The sequence below is a fragment of the Coptis chinensis genome, chromosome 9 (assembly GCF_015680905.1).
Source record: "Coptis chinensis isolate HL-2020 chromosome 9, ASM1568090v1, whole genome shotgun sequence".
Lineage (NCBI taxonomy): Eukaryota > Viridiplantae > Streptophyta > Magnoliopsida > Ranunculales > Ranunculaceae > Coptis > Coptis chinensis.
The window spans coordinates 3,024,999-3,045,635 of NC_141464.1; the positions used below are offsets into that span (position 1 = coordinate 3,024,999).

The following is a 20,637-nucleotide window of genomic DNA, read 5'->3' on the forward strand; positions in this document are numbered from 1 at the left end:
ATACTAATTAGTGACATAACATTTAACATTTAAGAAGAAAAAAAAGAAAACACAAGAACTAATACATGAAAATTGTAAAATTAATATTAAAATAGAGAAATGTGGTGAGGTCAGGTCCTGGAGATTGTGGTGAGATGTGATAGTGTGAGGGAGTAAGGGTGCGTTTGGAAACAAGAAATGGAATTCTCGTGAGAGTTAGAATTCTAATGGAATCTGATTCTCATGATTATGCAAGAATTATGGTTGTTTGGCAAACTGTGAGAATTCTCAGTAATTCTCACTGTCAATTTCTCACATGTTGTTTGGTTGCTAAGAATTCTCACATCAATTTCCCATACCATTTTTGTTAAAAAAATTTGGCTCAAGTATTTCACAAAACCAAAATAATAGTCATTCCAAACACAATATTCCCAACACAATATATAAATGTGAAGATCAAATTTCATACATTACAACATATTATACATCGTCAATCTTAATTTATCTAAGCTAACATATAAAATGGGCATTGTCAAAATTATAGAACATAAATTTATTTAAAAATAGTTGTAGCATAAAAAATAATAAACAAATGTCCTGTCATAGAATTTTTACGTACTTTAGACAAAAGTACATAAAAACTAATTTAAAAAAAAAAAAAAAAAAAAAAAAAAAAAAAAAAAAAAAAAAAAACAACTAACTGAAATTTAAAAATCAACTAAAAATAGAAAGGTATGTCTTCAATCGTCAAGTTGCACTTGATCTCCAATCTACTCAGATAATTGGTTTTCAATAGGGGGTTCATTCTCATTCATTATTTTTATCCTTAAAAAATTCAGCAAAGCGTTGGTATAGGGGAAGTGATCTTCCAAGATATCGTAGCAAGTACCTTCTCTCCTGTTAAATTTACAAAATGTGCCAATCATATGTGTATTAACTAAAATGGCATGTAGATAGAATATTTGTAGTAGTAGATTAGTAGTAGTAGAAAAGTGTTTGGGGTTAGTTTTGTTATGGAGATTGTGGTAATTGGAAATTGAATTCACAGAGAGAGAGAGAGAGAAAAAATGAGGATAAATACAAAAGATTTGATAACCGAAGAGTTTCCTTAAGTGATTTAAAATTCATTCATTAAAATTTCAATTCAATTCAATCAATAGTTATGATAGAATTAATGATAGAATTAAAGATTCAGTGCTCCTTTCTATATTATATTAATCACTTCAATTTCTATTCTACAATATCAAAACCAATGTTTTTTTTCCAACACAGAAATTCTAGGCATGTCACGCATTTTACATATCCAAAAACTAAATCAATATTCCCCAAAATAAAAAATAAAAAACAAAAAAACAAAATATCCTTTAGTTAACACTTTCCTATTCCGCCATCCCACTCTCAGTATCTTTCCCATTTTGATTGAGATTTTGTTTAGACCCAAAATCCCAATATGAAAAAAAAGAAACACTAAAAAATCAATTTTCTCAATTCCTATTGGCTTATAATATGTGATTAAAAAGGAAAAAAGAAAAAAGAAGGCAGCAAAAGACTAAAAACTTGACCGTCAAACTTATTAGAGAGAGAGAGAGAAAAATCAGCTAGAGAGGAGTGGTGCGTTGATATTGGTGTTTAGCAGCAGACAGGCTCTTCTAGTTTTCTTGTAAAATCTTGAGATCGATTCTCTCTTGCTCTTCTTCTGTGTTTTGTCCATTGACTCTGATGACTAGCTCCATATTCCTTACCCACCACTCTTTTTGATTGCTGCCCCAGCTTAGTAGTAGCCCAACATCTTGATCCTCAAAACCCTATTTCTTGCAGTCTTTCCTTTGCGTAGTAGCTAGCTGCTGCTATTAGTCTCAAGATATATTAGCTAGGTCTATTTTCTCTCAAGCTATTATTTTTCTTTTGGTTTTTTTTTTTTTTTCTGTTTCAATCTTTATGTCCATGGATGAACATGAACTCCATATTCAGCAGCATTTCGATGGCTCCTCACCATCGCCATCGCGTTCACAAGCTGAAGAAGAAGAACAAGAAGAAGAAGAAGCTGCCTTCTTGCTTAACTCTAACTCGAAGGTAGCGAAAGAAAGGGGATTGAGGATTAAGTTCAAGATTGCCAATCCTATTGAAGAAGAAGCAGCTGCCGACAAACGTATTTGCGAGATTTGTAACAAGGGTTTCAGCTCAGGTAGAGCTTTAGGAGGTCATATGAGAGTTCACAATCAGCAGGCTATTAAACGAGAACAGCTAGAAGACGAGGATGAAGACGATGAAGATGATCTAAACACCAAGCTCAAATCTAATACTCAAAACAAGAACAAGAACAAGAACAAGAACGACCCTCCTCCTATCTGTACTATATGTGGTAAGAAGTTCCCTTCCTTGAAGTCACTGTTTGGTCACATGAGATGTCACCCGGATAGGTCGTGGAGGGGGATTCGACCTCCGCTGGCGTTACCAAGAATCACTTCTTCTACTTCTTCTAATTCGCCGCCCACCCCTAAGGGCGTTGCTGCTTCTTCTGAGATTGAGAGGCCAGCTTTCCGTCTACCAACCTGGTCTGTCACTGCGAAGCGAGGTCGAAAAAGTCTTGTCAGTGCGACTTCAGCCTCTTCTGCTGCTCATGAACAAGAAAACATACCCGAAGCTGTGTTTGATCTCATGTTGCTCTCCCGTGGAGAGTCTCTAGAATCTTCCTTGACCAACAAGCCTAAAAGCGAAGAATCAGACAAGACGCACCTGTCAAATAATTTTAAAGGTTCAGATCAGCACACGAACAAGAAGAAGAAGAAGAAGAAGAAGCGGCCCAGTGACGAGTTTCAAGCTCAAGCTGATGGAAACTTTATTGGTTCTATATCCAAGAAGCATAAAATTGGAGGATGGGGATACTCAGTCGGGGAGGAACTGAAGATGACAAGAGGTGGAATTAGGGTTGATCAAGATCAAGAAGAATATGAAAACATGAAGGATTTTGGTGGATTGAGCTGTTCAGATGGTTCTCGGGACTACGTTTTGGAGAAAACCAATTCACCAGTAAGATTAGGTAATGGAAGGAAGATGGTAATGAAAAAGAAGAAGAAAATGAAGCTGAGAGATCTAGATAGAGCTGGTCAGCTGGAATCCAAGCAGCAGTTAGACGCAAACAGCTGCGAGAGATACAAGTGCACCACTTGCAACAAGTGCTTCCCTTCCCACCAGGCATTGGGTGGTCACAGGTCCAGCCATAACAAATTCAATGCAACAGCAGTAGAGGAGGTTGAGGAGCAGGAACAGTGTGAGCTCGCAAATGGGGATTTTATGGAAATGGGTGATGACACAGAATCAAAGCAATCACATAAATGTCAGATCTGCATGAAGTCATTCCCAACGGGTCAAGCTCTTGGTGGCCACAAGAGATGTCACTGGAATGGTGCCATTCCTGCTGAAGCTCCATTTCCTCCTACTACTACTACTACAACAAGCTCAGTGGCATCACAGGTGGAAGGAGAAGGAGGCAATAAGATAGTGTTTAAATTCGATCTCAACGAATTGCCCCTGATGGAAGAAGAAGTCGGTGGTGGTGGTTTCAATTCCGAATACATCAATGAACAACCAATGGATCATGCATCTTCTTCTCACAATTCAGCTACTTAAACAGTTGAGAGTCAATTTCCCGCATAAAATTTCAGTTTATAGTCTTTTATGATCCCAGTATGATGTGATGTAAATCACAGCAGATGTCTGAGTCGAGTCAGAGAAGAGTACATATTATTCTTGGGGCTGTTTCAAGACTCGAGAGTAGTTAACTACTTCACTTTCTTCTCACAGTAGTAGCAGCGCTACTCTTATAGTTGGCGCTGTTGCGATTGAAAATTGAAAATCTCTTGCTTTCAGTCTTATTCCATCAATCTTTGTACTTCTGCCTTTTCATTCTCATTTTTTTAAGATGCAAACATATTCTGTCCTCTTGCACCAGCAGCAGCAGCAACAATGTGGTAAAAGGTAGATTTTAATATGCTTTTTGTTTGTTTCTTTGAATTGACATTAGCAAAATTGTGTAAACATGTTCCTAGCTATAGTTCTCTTGTACAGTTCATTTCTGTACCCGATTCCTTTTTACCAAAATTGGTAATACATTGAACTTGGTAACGTAGAAAGAGCAGAAAGATGTTAACAATTTGACTCACTCACAAGCTAAGCAGTTTGGATACTCCAAGTGGTGAAAGCTCTACAGAGGTCGCTATAATTTGGGTGTCTATGCTTTCTTGTACACTTTGCATGAGAGATCACATGTTTTGGATTGTTGGATGCTCTCAATATTTTTTTAGGCAGCAGTCCAGCCAAGGGAGGATTTAAAAAACATTTAAATGGAATCCACTCTCTAACTCATGTTTGAGAATTCTTTCGGCAGCTTTGCCTGCTTTTTTTCAAATGATATTGCCATATGTTATGCATCAGCTCGAATGTTGTCATTAAACCAAGAGAAGGAATGAAAGTCGATATTCTGATCCTAAATTGTTTGTGGTTCAACACTTCAACTACGAACATTTTGTAGAATTTGATATTCGAAAATCCTCGAATTTTAAGCGAACCATCATATTGTTGCAAGGTACTGTATACTGGTACTGTATACTGAGTGGACTTGTTCCACTGGGAGAGTTGGAGGACCAAGCCAAACAGTAGCAAAAAAAAATCTTTTTTTCAACTTTAACATTTCACTTATAGCTGAAACCGATGACAAAGCACTCCAGGTGTAGGGATCCATGATTTGTGATGGAATGGTTCTGGTGAGAGAGAGCATGAGTTGAGAGTGGAAATGTGAGTGTTGCTCACGATCCTCAACTGCATTCTTGACTAACTCTCGTGACCTCTTTGAAAACAAACAATTTAAGGCGAATCATTTGAATTCACTTTCCAGTCCATATTTCTCACGCTTCATCCTTAACTTCCTTTGTACTACTGCTCTGCTTCTTAATTCCTTTTTTCTTTTTCTGTTTTTGTTGGTTCTATACTTCATCTCATACTAACACCCAAGATACACCAAGCGGGTTTGCAATCCATCTACGGTATAAGGGCAACGACTTGTACTTCACAACTTTCGAAATAATGTATAACCTTGTACTGCTTATATGCAAGCACATATAATGTAGCCATATATATGTAGGTAATAGTGCACTTGAGAGAGGATGCCGTTGTTTCCGTTACTTGAATTTGCCTGTAGAAACAATGTCAACTGACTCACACCTTCACCATCACTTGAATTATCGTTTAGAAGAAAATGTCGACACACATCCAGCATGTGGTTTCATGCTTTCCTCAGTCGGCACATATTGGCATGCCTCTAGCAAGTGATACCATGTCCTAAATATGTACAGCACAATTTTAGATGGCTTCGATTCGATTAGGGGCATGTTGGCCTGTCATCAGAACGTTTTTCGTCACAAGCATACTTTTGCTCTGAAAAGCTCTTTTTAAGAATTTCAGGGTGTTCCAAATTTCTTTGTCCCAGTGTCTTTCTTTTGTTTCTTACTGTTAGTGGTCGAAAAACTAAATAAACAAGAACTACCACAAGCAAACATGGTTGGAGAGAACTTTGTAACCCATGATCAACTAGATCAAAAGTTACAAGAATTCAAAGATCATGGGTTGAAAGATATGAAAGATACGATTTTTGCTCTGTTTGAAAGCATAACGGGAAAAGGAACGCTGCACCTAGCTGATCAGAAATTACTGAGGTAAATCCCCAATCTTTTTCCCCACCACCACCACAAACTCATGGTATTGACCAATCATCCATACAAAGCCTCTAAAATTACCTCCACGGCTCCACCAGCGTAGCACTTCTACACTCGTGTCTTTGTGCATGTTGGATGGGGGGTATAAAAGGACTGCCGAGACCACAATGATGGTTCTTTGCAAGGCTTTCAACAAAAAAGGAGAAAATCTTATCGGGAAAAAAAAACAGAGAGAAAAGACTAAAAAGTGAAAAATATTCGTTACTATTAAACTTTCTTCTCAAATTTGAACTATGACAGATACATTGATAGGTTCATGCTAGGTGGGTACAAACCCAGTCGAACCAGGCCATAACTGCAAGAATACACAGGCTAAAAGCAGTAAGAACAACTGGACAAAAAAGCAGAAAGTATGCCTGCATATCCGCTTATGCATCTTCAGAACTTCCTCGGTGTCTAATGACTATCCGAAAGAGGCCAACTTGTGCAGAATCTTGTTCTGTTGACCAAGTAGAGATTTTTGCTCCTCAAACAGCGCAATTTGATCCTCGGATGCAACTTTCAACTTCTGAGATATTTTTCTCATTGCCAAACACTCAACTTCAGCTTCAATCTTCTTTTGGAAGAGATCCTCGAGCTCACTTTCAATCTCTGCGCACCTCTCCTGTAGGGACAGTAGACTGCTCCGTGGTTCTCCCTTTGGCAACTCCGTTTCATTTAAAATACTTTCTAGCTCAACAACCCTAGATTCCTTAATTTCAAGTATAGACAATGCCTCTTCCAGTTTCCCTTCAAGGATGTATACCTTGCTCTGTGTCTTAATTAACTCAGCTTCTAGAGGCATAGAACAACTCTTCTCTATCTCGTCAAAGTGTATTTGTCCAGATGAGTTGGTTCCATGGACTTCTGGGACAACAGACTGAAACTTCGGGTCCGAAAAGAAATAGTGAGTTGGATCATCAAGAAGTACAACCGGCTCCTTCCCAATCTCTGCAAAAAATTTAATTTCTGCACAAATAACGCGAATTTTGACAATTGCTATTAAGAACACACTGACCATTGACAAAGAAATTTGTAAATAAATGTTTATAGTAGTTTCAATATAGTAGTCATCTTTCATATCAAGATAATGCCAGATCAGGAAATACTAGACTCGGCCGTTGAAATGTTCGAAGCATTTGGTAAATTGATATCCTCCTATAGAAAAAACAGATTGCACTAAATAATCACAACTGAAGACGTAGGACTTTTCTTTTTCATAAAATTTCAAAGGTTTTTGGCTGTCTATTTTGCATAAAATCTTCACTATTTTTGGCATTGCTTCCAGTCGAAATGATTTTAGGGGCATGATCATCTCCAATATTCAAGATCATCCTAGCCAAAAGCCCAAAAATCACAACTTGAACTGATGTTTGCTGGCATAAGCACTATAGGACACTACAGTTAGGAAAGAAACTCCTAGCGCCACCCCAAAGACCCAAGTGATGGGAGTGGAATCCTAGACCCATGGGTACAAGTTGAGGCCTGACTTATTCTGTATTTTAGAAGGAATGGAGGGGCACTCCTTTTGGGAGCTTCACTTTTAAATGGATCTCTATGTTGGGCACTTGTATTATGGAACACCAATGTGTACCTACCCCATGTCTCTTATCTCATGATGAAACTGTTTCTTCCATTTTTTTTCGGATATAAATAGGATATCTAAGCCTACGATGTTTCCTTTAGTTTGATTTATTATAGTATCTCTATACATTTACTGATAAACTTACAAGAATACATAAAAATCTCAGGACATAACAAATGACAGTCATTTCCATATATCCCCACCCAATACGCAGTGTGAAGTCCCAGAGTAAAACGTAACCACTCAATTAACAAAATAAAGGAGAAACAGACATAAGAAATACTGCCAGTCTTATCTTTTACTTTTTAAGCTTGCTCTGTATTCTTCCTTTCTACTCCTTGATAGTCACCTTTTATCTGATAAAAGGGGAAACAACCCGAATAATAATTCCTTTTTGTTTCATTTTCTGTTTTGATTTGTTACAGGAGAAGGTGGTTCTAGGTGGGCTCCACCACCTACATTTTACCTCCAAAGCAATCACAAGGACCAGAGACAACAACAGACTCAACCCTAAAAATTGCACATCAAACATGACTTGCAAGACAATCAGCAGTAAGAGCATTAGCCACGATTTTTCCTTTTTCTTTTGATCGGTAAAGTGTGTATATTAATGTATAGCTATAATGCCAACAATGTAGGATGAGATATCCTACCGAAATACAACAAGGGGAAACTAGAAAACAATAAACACTCCTCCCAAAGGGTGTGTCTCTCCACTCCTCTCAGAACTTTGACAAAAGGAAAATGAAACATCAGGTCTATGATGCACAGAAAGAGCAAAGATATGAATTTGAAGCAAAGTTTCATATTTTATTGATACAGGAATCGACAACCTTATTCTCACACAAAATAACACCTGGAAGCAGAGAAAACCTTTCTCATACAGAAACACAATTCTATTCTCATCAACTCTAACTATGGACATAGACCAACATACTTATTTCTAGTCATTAAAATTTAAAGTCCTGTTCTTATAAAAACTAGATTCTAATTGGAACAGGAAACGAGAAAATCCTTAAAATCGTAGTCACAAATAGACCTAAACAAAACCCTGTAGTAGACTATATAACTACAAAAAAATCTTCAAGAATAACAAAATTTGATGTTGAAATTAGCAATTTGAAACCCTACATTGCATCAGATTACAATCCTGGACTTCAGGTAGTAGGACCTCAACTTTTAATATTTCCAAGTTGAAGTAGCGGAAGAATTTGTCCAGGGTTACGGTTTTGGTTGCTGATAAAGCACCAAAGAATTCCCCCCCTACGCATAAGCCTTCCCATATAATCTAGATAACCCTTGGAAACAATAGTATATCAGCAAACAGGAGATGAGATGTGCAAACCTTACCCTTGCCCACAGTAAACATTAAAACCTTACTTCAAGACAGTCATTCCAGAAAGCATACTACAAAAAAGGTAAGGAACCATAATGAAAATAGGAGAGAGTGAATTACCTCCTCATACCCCCCACAAAAATCTATGATACCCTGCAGCAAATCCGGCTACTACAATCGGAATCCATCTGCTACAATGGGAAACGAAGTTGGGTGAACCATGGTGGCCTTTTTGAGGACGATATGTAGAATAGGATGGGAGAGAGTGAGATCACTCTGAGGACGATGAAGATGAGGACGATCATCTTATCCTCATCTTTTGGGTGGAAGACAAGTAGAAGCAGGACTTTTTTTTTTATCAGTAAAACTCAATTTTATTTATTATAGATTCAAAGTTTACACATTACAAATTACATATAGATCTTAGGTAGCAAGTAGCTACTCGATCATACCCACTTGTACACTTACGTTACAAGAGTATCCCAATCACATAGAAAATTGACATAACCCACTCCCCGGAAGCTTGGGCACACACTAGCCCACTCGAACAACAATTCTTTGACTTCTTCCACTATCTTATGTATCTCTTTCTCCTTGTGCTCAAAGATCCTCATATATCTTTCTTTCCATAAAGTCCACATAATAGCACTAGGAAGATGATCCGCAAGCCACTTGGACTTGTTAGACAAAGAGCCCGCAATCAAATTCTTCACTAAGGCTTCTCTAACATTTAATGGTGGATGCCAAGGCCTATTGAAAGAGAAGAAGAAATCCTTCCAAACATCACTCGCAAGTGGACAATTGAGAAGAAGGTGATCAATACTTTCATCCACCCTTTTGCAAAGTGAACAAAGGGTTGGGAGGTTCATACCCGTCCGATTAAGATTATCAACCATTTTGATCCTTCCCAAGTAAGTGAGCCAACAAAAGAATGCCACTTTGAACGGGATAGACATCTTCCAAATCCTTTTATGTGGGAAATTAAGGATCCTCTCCGTAGTGTTGAGATGTTGCAAGGTAAACTCGTTGGCCAAGTTCAAGTAAAATGATTTTACGGTAAACCCATCTTTCTCCTCCCAAATCCACTTCCTTGAGTCAACCTCTCCAAATCTACTCCCCTCATGGTAAATGGACTCTAACAAGGTCTCAAAGTTTTCTATCTCCCAATCATTAAGGCCTCTTCGAAGTGACACGTTGGAGACACCACCCCTTGATTACTTCTCTCCAAATAATCCGATATCAAGGCCTTTTTATTGCACGCCAAGCTATAAATGTCATCAAATTGCTCCCTAAGTGTGGTTTCCCCCACCCATACATCATCCCAAAATGAAATGGTCTCCCCGGTTCCGGGTAGAAAAATCACGCATTTCTTAAACTTGTCCCATACGCTTGCAATGCTCCTCCAAAGAGTCCTCCCAAAATGATTTCTTGGTACCTTCAACGACCATTTATTAACTCCCTCTCCATACTTATCCACCACCACTCTTCGCCATAGATGTTCATCTTCCTCACCATATCTCCAACTCCATTTTGCTAGTAAAGCTTTGTTCATGAACAAGTAGAAGCAGGACTGGGGACTTGTTTCGGTTGGTGGGTGAAGACAGAGCAGGTTTTTTTTTTTTTTTTATCGATAATAAGGTTTATTGTTAATATAAAACCAATCAAAAGAATGTAGGATGAGATGTCCTACTAGAACAAGGATCTACAGCTCGAAAGAGAAAAACAGGCAAACAAAGAAAATAGACAAAACAACTAAACAGGAGAAATCTGCTCAAAACATAACATGCACCTTAGACCAGAAAAATAATAGGCCTTTGATGGACATTATGACCTTCCCCATAGTTTTCAACTCACTGTCAAAGTGTCTACTATTCCTTTCCAACCACGTTCCCAACATAACCGCATATGGTATCAGATCTGGAGTCGTTTTTTCTTCTTTTATCGTTTTGGTTATTTAGTTTGTGCTTGGGCCTATTGGGTAGGGTATCTGAATCAGGCAGTTTCTAGCTACTCTCAACTGGATGTAACTAGTTCTCTTATTTCAATATACAAATATTTTATGGATAAACAAGGAAAGAAAATGCAATGGGAAGAGAAGTTGGTACATGAATTTCCCACTTCACTCTGAAACCCATTTACTCAAGGATCAAGGAAATTTGGTCTCAAGCTTTAAACATGTCAAAGTTGCCACCATAAGATCCCACTTCTATGCCAACAGCCAATGCATTCACACTAGGATGTTGGACTTATTATGTTTATCTTCTTTAACTAAACTATCTACAGTACATAAGTTTTACTTGAACTAAGTGAATATCACTTAGTCCACATCTAAAAGAGTTTGGAAGTCTTAAATTGATTTGTATAGGTTTCGGAGATTCCTTTTATGTAATATAGGTAGTTCCTAAAAGTTCAATCGGCAAACAAAGAGTAATATTTTAAGTGTATATCCTATAAAAAAAAAATAGCATGGAATCAAAGGCCTATACAACATTCGAGATTAACTATAGATATTTATGGATTTGTAGGAAAAAAATAAAGAGAAACTGAACAAGAGCAAAATAAAGTAAAGGGCTTCTAACCTTTTTCAAGTGCTTCATGCACAGCTTGGAGAGAAACAATTGAGTCAGCCAACAGATGCTGGCTCATTGATGGGCGTCTTTGATTCTCAGTTTGTTCTTCATTTGGTTCCCAAGACACACCACCAGCATCATAGCCTTGTGAAACCTCTTCTTCTTCCTCAACTTGTTCCCCATTATCTATGGAATAATTTCTGCTGAGGGGATATTCATTGGAATGCTGGTCACTTGCTTGAGCCTCAGAGCTATTGTCCATGTCAAAATTAATTTGTTTCCCATTACTAATATCTGCAAACAGTGCATTGGAGCTTCTCAAGTCAGATTCAACGCTAGAATACGAGGCGTCATTGTCAACAGCTTTAACCCCTCCACCTCTAGGCTTCTTAGCGGTTTCAGTCTTAGCATGAACGGCGTTAGCAGGTGAAGCTTTCTTTGCCTTATTATTATTCTTATTAGGAAATATTTTGGAGGGAGTCGTAAACTGTAATGGCTGAGTGGGAGCACTAGCTGCGGTGGACGACTTGCTACTACTTATGCCCCCACTGTTATTGTTTTCGTTGTCCATAGAATCCGTGGAATTAACAGGAAAAGTAGAAGATCCTCTTCGACCAGAAGTAGATCCACGTTTCAACATTTTACTAACAACATCAGTTGGATCACCACGAGCATCGTCAGTAGCAGTAGGAGGGGTTTGATTATTAGTTGTCGATGCTGAAAGATCTCTCCTTATTCTTTTCCATTTCTTAAGACCAAAGCCTTTCCTCTGCGGGGTCTGCTCTTGTTGTTGAATTTGAAGGCCATTACCATTAACAATAATAATAGGATCCATCTATTAATTAGCTAGCCAGCTTACAAGTTACAAACACTTTACCTATTAATCTATTATATAGCAACAACATACAACATACAAGATACATAATGATTCAATCAATGAACACTTGTCAGGAAGATAGATCCGTACCTTTTCTCCACGATAAATAAATTATTATCCAACAGCTAATTTTTCTCGTTGGGATTTTTTGGGATCGGGTGGATTTTGTTGGATATGCAATTCTGATGCCGAAATTATTATTATTACTGATTCACAAAAACTATTATGTTGACAAGATTCAGTTTACCAACCTTGTCCTTGGCCCCACGCACGTGGTATAAAGAAAGAGACATTATTTTTTCACAATTTTCCAGGCCGTCGGTCCGCTATCAACACAAATCATGGGCCTAAAATTTCGAACGATATTCATATTAATGAATTTGTTTAAATGTTTCCTTCTTTTTCGGTAAAACAGTTTGCTACATCAAATCTGCATTTTGTATATTTAAATATGTGAAATGACAAAATTCCGACTATCCAGCGACATTTAAACAAGTATAGCACACGACATTAGTAATGTCGCGCGTGGTAGGGTTTACAATCACATTTGCGATCGATATTTGCGACTACTTAAAGTTTGTCAAAATTTGTATCCAGTTTCTCCAAATTTCGTCTTCAAATTTGAAGAAAATACTACCACCACCTAAAGATGCTCTTAGTAGCTACTCTAAAAGCACACTTTAATAAGCCATTAAGACAAGCTAGCCATGTAGGTGCCTAAAGTCTAGAGAAAAACATTTGAGCGACATCTGAAATCGGGTGGCTTAACCGCTTAAGAATTTGTATGTGTTTGGGTCTCAATGCCAATGAGACCAGATCCCATTATGGGCCAACCCGCACATAATCTAATACGGCCTGTATAACTGAACCATAAAGGCCCAAAAGAACCCAAAGTCTAATTCTGGGCCGCCTTAAAAAAATTTGAAAGAAGAATGTTAATTAGCAGCCCTGTGCCTGTGTTGCACTGTTTCTGGATTTTTTTTTAAAAAAAAAAGAAACTCTCTAGTTTTTATTTACTAGTATATAGCCTGTGTCGTACCGCCCGTACGGCACTAAAAAACCCCTACCAAAGTCCGACTAAAAAAATTCCAATCGAAGCCCATTAGAAATTCGACAAAAAAACCTAATCGAAACCTACTAAAAGTCCAGCCGCATTTATTGACTTCAATAATAATACAATACTCTTGTTCCACACTATTAAACGACCCACACCTTATAAATTCTACTATTCGCCACATCATAAGCTATATCCAAAAATTAAGGGGTGGTGTTGGATGTCCAGCACCACCTAATTTGTTATATAGAAAATTACAATCTAATAATGCACAAATATCACAATTCACAAGTGTGTTGCTGACCGAGATAACAGTCACTCGACCAATTAAAGGTCCAGCCGCCCTTTGTGGCTGGGTACGTGCAACACGTGTTCCGAAAATATACACAAGGAAAATTTGATATTGTTTGGGCCCACCGGAAAGTCCAGTATACTGTATACTGGTTAGTGGTCACCATATATGAGTTATTGACACCTGTTTCAGCCAAAAAATGCTACGGATTAAGATAAATCCTCAAAAATCTTCGTAACAGGCCCCACAAAAATCTAGTCGGTTCCGCAATAGTTAAAAAACATAACTCAATCCGGCTACACAAATCTCCTCCTCCGCACCCACTCAGAAGTCAGAACTCGAAGACCAAAGTAAATAAGATGAGCAACTTAGACAACATCATCTTGTACATACATCTGACTGTCGATTGATTGACTGTTATGAATAAAATATGTTACGTATGAATCTTAGATAATCAGATTCACCTTGGTCACCTTAATAACATTTTCGGTTTCGGTTTGGATTTTTTTTTTTTTGTACCATTAACTATTTTGTTTCTTTGTTAACCCAAAACAGCTCGGAAGAAGCAATTTTTCGGACTGTGAAGTATATGTATTCGATTTTCCTTTCTTTTCACCGGAGTGAGGAAGGACTTGCCCATAATTACAATATTTTTTTATTAATTTTGGAGTCCAAAATGATTCAATCTAATTGGTTGGACAGTGGGATAGCTTTCATTTGGGACAGCAAAACCGGACTCCGTACCCAGCTGACTTCAATTTCAACAAATTTACAAATCCAAAACAATGTCATTCACTTAGCTCGCACCAACAACGTTAAAAAGATTCATGCATTTACCCAAAGTACGCTCCGCAACCTATTCGAGAAGACGCGTTACTCACAAGGCCGTTAGAACAGATTAATATATATGAATGAATGGTAATGGTAAGATAGATAGCTGGGATTAAAATGTGCCAAGATATATATATATTAAATATATATATATATATATATATATATATATATATATATATATATATATAGTAATATAGGTTGCAGTATAATCAGTGTTCTAAAAAACGCTCGGGCGGTGGTAGAGGCCTGAATATGTCAAGAAATAATAACAAGTGTGATTGTTTATTATCATTTATTGCTGTCCATTATTACGGATTTCACTGACATTTTTTTTAATCATCAGTAATTCAGTATCGATAAACATGTGTAGCGACCTAATTTGTGATGGCCGGTGCTCCGGCGGATGATGGATCCAGAAAGAGGACGTACAGAGGGAGGGGAGACATTTTAGAAGGGCCGCGGACATAGGAGTCGAGCATGAGGACCGAGAACCGAGGACTGGCAGTGGAAAGCCGCGAACCGAAGGGGTAGCGGGACTGGAGTTGTACCATTGGGACACGGGCCCAACACGAGCAAGGGAAAAAACCCTAGGGTCGTACGGGATCCCTCCACGCGGCAATCGATGGACTGAGAGATGGAGGAACAGATGGAGGGTCATGATGGATGAGGAGGAAGATATAAAGAGAAAGAGTGGGAGAGAGAAAAGAGGAGGCAGGTTCATTAATCCAGAAAAGAAGACCTAAGAAAAAAGGGGAGTGACCAAGAGAGAAAAAGGGAAGGAGGAGGGCTGAGAGAGAGAATAGTGCCTAAGAGCTAGTGAATAGTGCTTGTAATAGAAAAAAGGTTGTAACATTTGGCGCCGTCTGTGGGGACGAGAGGAAAAATAGAGAGATGGCGACAAAAAGAAGAGTGGGCCGACCGAAAAAGGCAACGGTCACCGAGATGGATGTGGAGTCAGTGAGGAGTGAAAGGGAAGAGCAAGGTAGGGAAGAGACTATAATGTCAGAGGCGGAGGAGACAAGGCTGTTACATGAGGAGATAGCAAGGTTGAGGGAAAAAAAATGAGGGGTTAAGAAGAGAGAAATGGACAATAGAGGAGTCGGAAAGGGAGGTGGCGGGAGCAGAGAGAGAGGAGGAAGGGGGGACATATGCGGAAGAGCAGACGGTGGTGGGACTCACCAAGGAACAAGTCAGAGAAATGATCGCCAACGATCTGAAAGCTAGTCTGGAACAGGCCAAGGGTATGGGAGGTGTGACAAGTCAGGTGGTGGCAGGATTGAACCGCAACCCACTAGCGGATGCGATCTGGAAGTCCGAGGTGCCAAAAAGATTCAACCAGCCAAGGTTTGAAAGGTATGATGGGACTGGAGACCCCGCGGACCATATTCATCACTTCCGGCAGTAGATGCCGCTGTGGCAGGAACCACGGTATGACGAGTTGAGATGCATGATGTTCCCGGCAAGCTTAAAAGGGGGAGCATCTGACTGGTATTACAGATTACCTTCTAAGAACATTAATAACTTTCAGGAGTTAGAGCAGGCATTCATTGACCATTTTATACACCAGAAGAAGTGTGTTGTGGATATCGCAGCCTTATTCAATGTAAGACAAAGGTCAGCCAAATCAGTGAGGGACTTCTTGTGTCGATTCAAGACGAAGACCTTGAAAGTGGAGAATCTGGACGAAAGGACTGCGGTGATAGCTTTCGAGAGAGGATTGCGTCCGGGAACGAGGGTATATGAGTCGGTAGCCAAGAATAAAATTGCAACATTACAGGATCTATACCCGAGGGTGGAGAAGTACATCAGGTACGAAGACACCATGCAAAAGGAGGTGCGAAGGCCGGGGAAGGCAGTGTTATCACTAGAAAAAGGTGAGGGGCGTCGGCGATATGAGTCATCGGACAAAGGAGGCAGCGGATACAGAGGATATTCATCGCGGCTCAAGAGGGGCAAAGAAGAGGCCAGGAGGGAGAGTCGAGACAAAAAGCCCTATTGCGAGGTAGAACAAGTGCCATTGAACAAGTCATTGAGCGAGATACTACCGTTGATTCAGAATTTGTAGGGGTATGAGGGCCCGCGAACCACACCAGTGGAGGTGCAAGGCAAACCCTATTGCGCATACCATCAGATACATAACCATGAGACGGACGGCTGCTACGTGTTGAGATGGTTGATTCAGAGGATGATAGGAAAGGGGTTGTTGAAGGAATTTATAACAGAGGAGGAAAAAGTAGAGCAAGCACCGACCCAGGGGAGGATATTGGGAACGATCAACATAATCTTCAGTGGAGAGATATTGAGCCACAATGCACACCGAGACAGGATATGGCGGGCGGCGAGTATACAGCAGATCCACGAATCGGCAGGACATTCGCGGGTGACTCCATGGTCCGCGAATGGAAGGGAAAGCATAATGTTCACCGACGCAGACCTTCATGCAATCGATTCCCCGCATAAGGATGTGTTGGTGATCACGGTGGCGATGGAAAATTACATGGTAAAGAGAGTGTTAGTGGACTGCGGCAGTGCTGTGGATTTACTATTTAGAGGGACAATAGAGGAAATGAAGATAGAAAGGAAGCAGTTGAGGCCCTCACCGACAAATTTGTATGGGTTCAACGGAAGTATGACGGAACCTTTAGGGGAGCTTCTACTCCCAATGACCACGGGACCAGTTACAGTGTTCTCTAGATTCAAAGTGGTGGATGACGATTCGCAATACAACGCCATCCTGGGAAGGAGGTGGATTCACGAGATGAAAGCAATCCCTTCTACATACTATCAAGTGATCCGATTCCCTACTCCTACCGGGGTATATGAGGTCCGTGGGGATCAGGTGACAGCCAAAAACAGTCACCAGAGTACAGTGAAGAGATTGATCCGCGGTTCAGAGGAAGAGACTTCGCATTCCAGGAAGAGGCAAGCATAGCAATTACAGTGCACCGCCGGGGAAGGGTCGGTGGAGCCGACAGAGGGACCGAAGACCTTGGATGAGATAGAAGTAGTGAATTTAGGGGAAGGCGATGAGGAGAAGTTCACATCAATAGGTTCTAGTTTGTCTGAGGAATGGAAGGTTAAGTTAGTACAGTTTCTGTCTGCCAGTAAAGATGTGTTTGCGTGGACGATTGAGGAGGCCACCGGATTGAATCCAGAATTCGCATGTCATAAGTTACATATGAGGGAAGACGCTAAGCCCATAAGATAGAAGATGTGAGGCATTAGGCCGAAGTACGCCGAAGGAATTCGTGAGGAGGTCGCAAGGTTGAAGGGGGCAGGTATAATACGAGAGGTGGCGTTCACTGACTGGTTGTCAAATATGGTCGCGGTACCTAAGAAGAATGGCAAGGTATGTATGTGTGTCGACTTCACTGACGTGAATTCAGAATGTCCTAAAGACAGCTACCCCATGCCGAGAGTAGATGAGCTGGTGGATAAAACCGCATGGTTTAAAATATTTTCTTTCATGGACGCATCAATAGGATATAACCAGGTCGCCATATATGGGCGGATCAGAGAAGACGACGCCGTGGTAGAAAGGCATGCGTTGCTATAATGAGAATGTCGTTTGGGTTAAAGAACGCCGGGGCTACATTTCAGCGGCTAGGGGAGAAAATGTTTGAAAACAAGATCCGGAAAGGGATTGAGATTTACATAGACGACATGGTGGAGAAGAGTATGTCAGAGGAAGAACATTTAGAGGGTTTGAAAGAGACGTTCAATATACTGCGGTCGTACAATTTAAAGCTTAACCTAGAGAAGTGTACATTCGGCGTTACTACGGGGAAGTTTCTAGGGTACATAGTTACTTACCGAGGAATAGAGGCCAATCCCGATCAGATAAGAGCCCTGGTGGAGATGCCATCGCCTCAGGACGTCAAAGAGGTGCAGAGACTTGCGGGAAGAGTCGCAGCTTTGAATAGGTTCATCTCAAAGTCGTCGAACAAGTGTAAGCCGTTGTATCGGTTGCTGAGAAGCACTCCGGATTTTGTATGAACCGCGGAGTGCGAGGAGGCGTTCTAGGAGTTGAAGAATTACCTAGGTAAGGTCCCTCTGTTGTCGCGGCCAGAACAGGGAGAAAACCTATACTTGTATTTAGGGGTCACGGAGTATGCAATTAGCTCAGTGCTAGTCAGAATTGTGGGTAAGTTAGAAAAGTCGGTGTACTTCCAAAGTAAAACATTGCTGGATGCCGAGACCCGATATAGCAGAGTTGAAATGTATGCCTTGGCATTGGTCTTCTCGGCCTTAAAGTTGAAACCATACTTTGAAGCACACTCAGTAGTGGTAGTGACAAATCTGCCTTTAAAGCAAGCGTTGAAAGCAAAAAAATCTGGGAGGATGCTGAAATGGCCAGTGATGTTGAGTTCTTACGAGACACAATATCAGATCAGGACAGCGGAGAAGGCGCAGGTGGTGGCAGAATTCTTAGCAGAGTTCCCAGCGGAGGATCCTACCTGGGGAGAAGAGATGATCATGGAGCCGGAGAAAATCATTGAGCAGGACTGGTCAGACCCCTGGGACCAGAGAAATGGGTGGAGAGTATTCGCCGATGGGTCAGCCACAGACGCTTGCAGTGGGATAGGAGTGGTGTTGGTTACGCCGGAGAACAACAGAATGGAGTTAACCATGAAGTTAGGGTTCGCGGCATCCAACAATGAGGCAGAATATGAGGCGGTAATAGTGGGTATGAGGATGGCAGAGGATGTGGGGATAAAAGAGCTGACAGTGTATTCAAACTCGAATTTGGTAGTATGCCAGGCAAACGGGGGGTTTGCCGCGCGATGCCCATGGATGGTAAAATATTTGAAAGTACTGCAAAAGAGGGCCGCCAGGTTTGCAAAGATCAAGTTTGTACATCTGGGTCGCGGCAAGAACAGACATTATGATGCCTTAGCATACGTGGCCTCTTGCAATTCCTGAGTTCGAAGAGAGAGTGATAAAAATAAAGCGATTGGAGAAACCTAGCACAGAGGAAGTGGAAGAGGAAGGGGTGGAGATATGTCAGGCCGAGGAGGAGGAGGGGGGTTAGATTAAGCCTATCAAGAGTTTTTTGTCTAGGGATGTGGTGACAGATAAAAAGGAGAAAAGGAGATTGGAGCAGACTTCTCGGAGGTACGTACTAATAGAGGGAGAGTTGTATCGAAAGAATTTTAACAGGCCTTTGTTGAAGTGTCTCGGGCCGAGGCTGACCATAGAGGTGCTGGCGGAGTTACATGGGGGAGACTGTGGAAGTCATTTGGCGGGCAGAACAATGGCGCACAGATTGATAACGCAGGGCTATTTTTGCCACACATGAAGAGGGATGCTGTGAACTATGCTAAGCGGTGTGATAAATGTCAGAGATTTGCTCAGATGATCTTTGCGCCAGCAGAACCATTACATAGTGTGTCTAGTCCGTGGCCCTTCGCGATGTGGGCAATGGATATAGTAGGTCCGCTGCCCATGGCTAGCGGCAAAAGAAGATTCATGTTAGCGGCCACAGACTATTTCACCAAATGGATAAAGGCAGTATCCCTTCAACAGGTCAAGGAAGCACAAGTGATCAAATTCTTATGGGAGAATATCATCTGTAGATTCGGGTTGCCGTATATTATCATTGCGGACAATGGAACCCAATTCACAGGATCCAAAGTGCGGACATTCTTACAAGCGTACAAGGTGAAGCAAGGGTTCTCAGCTCCATACAATCCAAAAGGCAACGAGCAAGCAAAACTTCTAACAAGACCATTATGAACAATCTCAAAAGAAAGCTAGAGGATAAGAAAGGCATGTGGGCAGATGAGCTGAGTCATGTTCTCTGGGCCTACAGGACAACGCCTCGAACGTCAACCGGGGAAACTCCCTTCTCTTTAGCTTACGGAATCGAGGCTGTGATCCCCTCGGAAATGGTGGCAGCCACAACGCGGACAAGAGCGGTGGAAACGGGACTGAATGAGAGCATACTGGCAGCAAATATGACTTTAGCAAAAGAGAGAAGAGACACGGCGTGAATCAGACTGGAGGAGTATCAAGAGACAGTATAACAAGAAAGTCAAGCCGCGACAATTCATAGTAGGGGATTCCCGTGCTGCGACGAGTGACACACAGTACCAAGAAAGAGAATGACGGAAAGTTGGGCCCAAACTGGGAGGGGCCCTATATAGTGGTCAACATAGGAGGAGCTGGCACTTACAAGCTGCGGACAGTGGAGGGAAAAGTACTAGAAAAGCCGTGGAATGTGAGAATGTTAAAAAAAATCTACGTTTGAATGTAATGAAAATCCAGAATGACACACTGGAGCTGTTTGTAAATATATAATACAATGACACTTTTGGGAAGTAAATTTTGCCTTTATGCGTAAAGTCAGCAATCATACTA

General features: G+C 40.6%; 4 protein-coding genes across 5 annotated transcripts; 3 read left to right on the forward strand and 1 right to left on the reverse strand.

The window, feature by feature from the left end:
• Positions 1 to 1,501: 1,501 nt before the first annotated feature.
• Positions 1,502 to 4,017, forward strand: LOC147474402 (uncharacterized). Its single transcript, XM_086582659.1, has one exon. It carries the CDS (start codon positions 1,918 to 1,920, stop codon positions 3,607 to 3,609), a length of 1,692 nt encoding a protein of 563 aa, XP_086438785.1. The 5' UTR covers positions 1,502 to 1,917; the 3' UTR covers positions 3,610 to 4,017.
• Positions 4,018 to 5,938: 1,921 nt separating this feature from the next.
• Positions 5,939 to 12,312, reverse strand: LOC147474403 (WPP domain-interacting protein 2-like). 2 transcript variants are annotated; one of them, XM_086582279.1, is made up of 2 exons: positions 11,230 to 12,312; positions 5,939 to 6,698 (listed from the first exon to the last, which is right to left on the reverse strand). In XM_086582279.1, the coding sequence occupies exons 1-2, from the start codon at positions 12,053 to 12,055 to the stop codon at positions 6,154 to 6,156; spliced, it is 1,371 nt and encodes a 456-aa protein (XP_086438405.1). In that variant the 5' UTR covers positions 12,056 to 12,312; the 3' UTR covers positions 5,939 to 6,153. The 2 variants fall into 2 exon arrangements, with proteins under 2 accessions (XP_086438405.1, XP_086438406.1); XM_086582280.1 differs by having other exon boundaries at positions 5,939 to 6,680; positions 11,230 to 12,306.
• A 4,150-nt stretch (positions 12,313 to 16,462) lies between these two features.
• LOC147474404 (uncharacterized) lies at positions 16,463 to 17,209 on the forward strand. Its single transcript, XM_086585068.1, has one exon. It carries the CDS (start codon positions 16,463 to 16,465, stop codon positions 17,207 to 17,209), a length of 747 nt encoding a protein of 248 aa, XP_086441194.1.
• Positions 17,210 to 18,495: 1,286 nt separating this feature from the next.
• LOC147474405 (uncharacterized) lies at positions 18,496 to 20,270 on the forward strand. Its single transcript, XM_086585069.1, has 3 exons — positions 18,496 to 18,954; positions 19,438 to 19,707; positions 19,854 to 20,270. The coding sequence occupies exons 1-3, from the start codon at positions 18,496 to 18,498 to the stop codon at positions 20,268 to 20,270; spliced, it is 1,146 nt and encodes a 381-aa protein (XP_086441195.1).
• The last annotated feature ends 367 nt before the right edge of the window (positions 20,271 to 20,637 follow it).